Source organism: Orcinus orca, chromosome 16 (assembly GCF_937001465.1).
Source record: "Orcinus orca chromosome 16, mOrcOrc1.1, whole genome shotgun sequence".
Lineage (NCBI taxonomy): Eukaryota > Metazoa > Chordata > Mammalia > Artiodactyla > Delphinidae > Orcinus > Orcinus orca.
In genome coordinates this window covers 29846596-29849151 of record NC_064574.1, presented here as the reverse complement: position 1 = coordinate 29849151, position 2556 = coordinate 29846596, and the positions used below count along the sequence as shown (strand labels likewise).

Here is a 2556-nt window from a genome sequence, read left to right as displayed (position 1 = left end):
TCTTAACAATTAAGTTACTATATAAAAATAAAACTGTGCTCCCAAGCATTGATTTTCTAGAGCATTAGCTCCCTGAGAGAAAAGAGAGATCCTAACCAGTTGCTTCCATGAACAGTAACCCCAGTACAGTGTACGGAATGTCCTTCGAAGCATAGCCCAAGAGGTTAGGCAACCTTGGTCATCCTGACGAGCTTATCAGCATTTACATACAAGATATATTTAAAACTGATCCCAGGGCTTCCCTGGTGGCACAGTGGTTGAGAGGCCACCTGCCGATGCAGGGGACATGGGTTCGTGCCCTGGTCCGGGAAGATCCCACATGCCACGGAGCGGCTGGGTCCATGAGCCATGGCCGCTGAGCCTGCGCGTCTGGAGCCTGTGCTCCGCAACGGGAGAGGCCACAACAGTGAGAGGCCTGTGTAGGGCAAAACAAACAAACAACAACAAAAACCTGATCCCAGACCAAATATTGCAACCATAATCCCAAATAATCCCATTATTTAGTGTGCTGAGATGCCAAAGCCAGAAATCTCAGAGTGATGGTTCATCATTTTCTACAAGTGAGAGGAAAATACCAAGGAGGAAAGGAAACTCCTCCCTCCTAAATTTATCAAATCCATGCTATCTTCACAGCTTTAATTGACACGATCCAGAGTCCTCAATTTCCTGATATGAGGAGTCCATTTTCAAGGTGACTGTCAAGGTCAAGAAGAACTTTCAGTCTTTTCTTTGCCATGCCCATGAACCTCCAGTCCTTCAATAGGAATCTCCTCCTTTATTGCTTTCTGAACTCACTGCTGAGTGCTTGAAGAGGTCGGTGCCTGGGTCCCCATTGAGGAACTTCTCGGCAAACCAGCAATTGAAGCACTGGTCACACTTGTGCTTCGTGTCAGTGCAAGCCTCCCTTACGCTGTTCATGGTGTCAGCATCCACAGCAGTTGAGCAGTACTTGAGATAATCATATTTTTCTACAACAAAGTATGAAGGAAATACTAAAAATGGAAATTAATCCTATTGGAAGAGGAACAGTTTTGGTATAACTTTCTCCTGGGGTCATATGCATACGTGTAGTCTAATCCAATTTTTGATTTGTGGGGTATCCATGACTTCTTTCACCCAAAGTCTGTCTTTAGTTGATAGATCACTAAGCAGTACTCTAGTAGTACATCAGGCTTAAAGGATACAGAAATAAAGTGGATACTTTAAAAATTACTGCCTTGCAGGGGGACCATTCTAAATGCAAAGGAGACCTTAATGAAAAAGAAGAGACTAGTGTTGTAGTATGGAGGTGTATCTCCAGGGATATTAAGGTGGTTCACCATAAAAATCAAATATGCCAAGCTAATACGACAAGAAGAAAGCCATATAATCTTCTCAGTAGATGCAGAAGACATTTGGTAAAATTCTAACGCTCGTTAGGAATAGAAGGGAAATTTATAAACATGATACAGGGATTTATGAAAAAAACACAGCAAGCATAATAGTGAAAGGCTGAAAACTACCTTTAAGATTAGGAATAAGACAAGGGTGTCCACTTTCACCACTGCTATTCACAATTATGCTGGAAGGTCTAGCAGAGCAATTAAGGAAGAAAAAAGCCAGATTGGGAAGGAAGAAGTAAAACTTCACAGATAAAATCCTATATATAGAAAATCCCAAAGAATCCATAAGAAAGCTCCTAGAGCTGATAAGTAAATTCAGCAAAATTGCGGGGTATGAGATTGCACACAAATCAACTGTATTTCTATACACCAGCAACAATCTGAAAAAAATTTTTTAATTCCATTTACAACAGCAGCCAAAAGAATAAAATACTTGGGAATCAATTTAAACAAGGTGGTGAAAGATTTGTACACTGAAAGTTACAGGGACTTCCCTGGTGGTACAGTGGTTAAGAGTCTGCCTGCCAGTGCAGGGGACATGGGTTTGAGCCCTGGTCTGGGAAGATCCCACATGCCGTGGAGCAACTAAGCCTGTGTGCCACAACTACTGAGCTTGTGCTCTAGAGCCCGCAAGCCATAACTACTGAAGCCCGTGCTCCGCAACAAGAGAAGCCACCTCAATGAGAAGTCTGTGCACTGCAATGAAGAGTAGCCCCTGGTCACTGCAACTAGAGAAAGCCCATGCGCAGCAACAAAGACCCAACACAGCCAAAAATAGATAATAAATTTATGAAAAAAATAAAATTACAAACATCCTGAAAGAAAACCTAAATAAATGGTAAAACATACCGTGTTCATAGTTTGGAAGACAATTTTGTTAAAATGGCAGTATTTCCCAAAGTGCTCTATAGATTAAATGCAATCCCTATCAAAATTCCAATGGCTCTTTTTTTTTTGGCAGAAGTGGAGAAGCTCATCCTCAAATTCTTTGAAGGTTCAAGGGGTCCTGAATGGCAAGAACAATCTTGATGTCTCACACTTCCTGATTTCAAAACTTAGTACAAAGCTTGAGTAATCAAAACTGGTATGGCATAAGGATAGACATAGACCAATGGAATGGAATTGGGAGTCCAGAAATAAGCTCTTGTGTATGTGGCCACAAAAGTGCCACGAC

General features: G+C 41.7%; 1 protein-coding gene across 1 annotated transcript; it reads right to left on the bottom strand.

The window, feature by feature from the left end:
• Positions 1–576: 576 nt before the first annotated feature.
• On the bottom strand, positions 577–918 carry LOC101274808 (TP53-regulated inhibitor of apoptosis 1-like). The gene is given in 2 exon segments (XM_049699165.1): positions 577–801; positions 803–918. Coding segments are annotated over 2 exon segments (213 nt in total). The 3' UTR covers positions 577–704.
• Between the last annotated feature and the right edge of the window lie 1638 nt (positions 919–2556).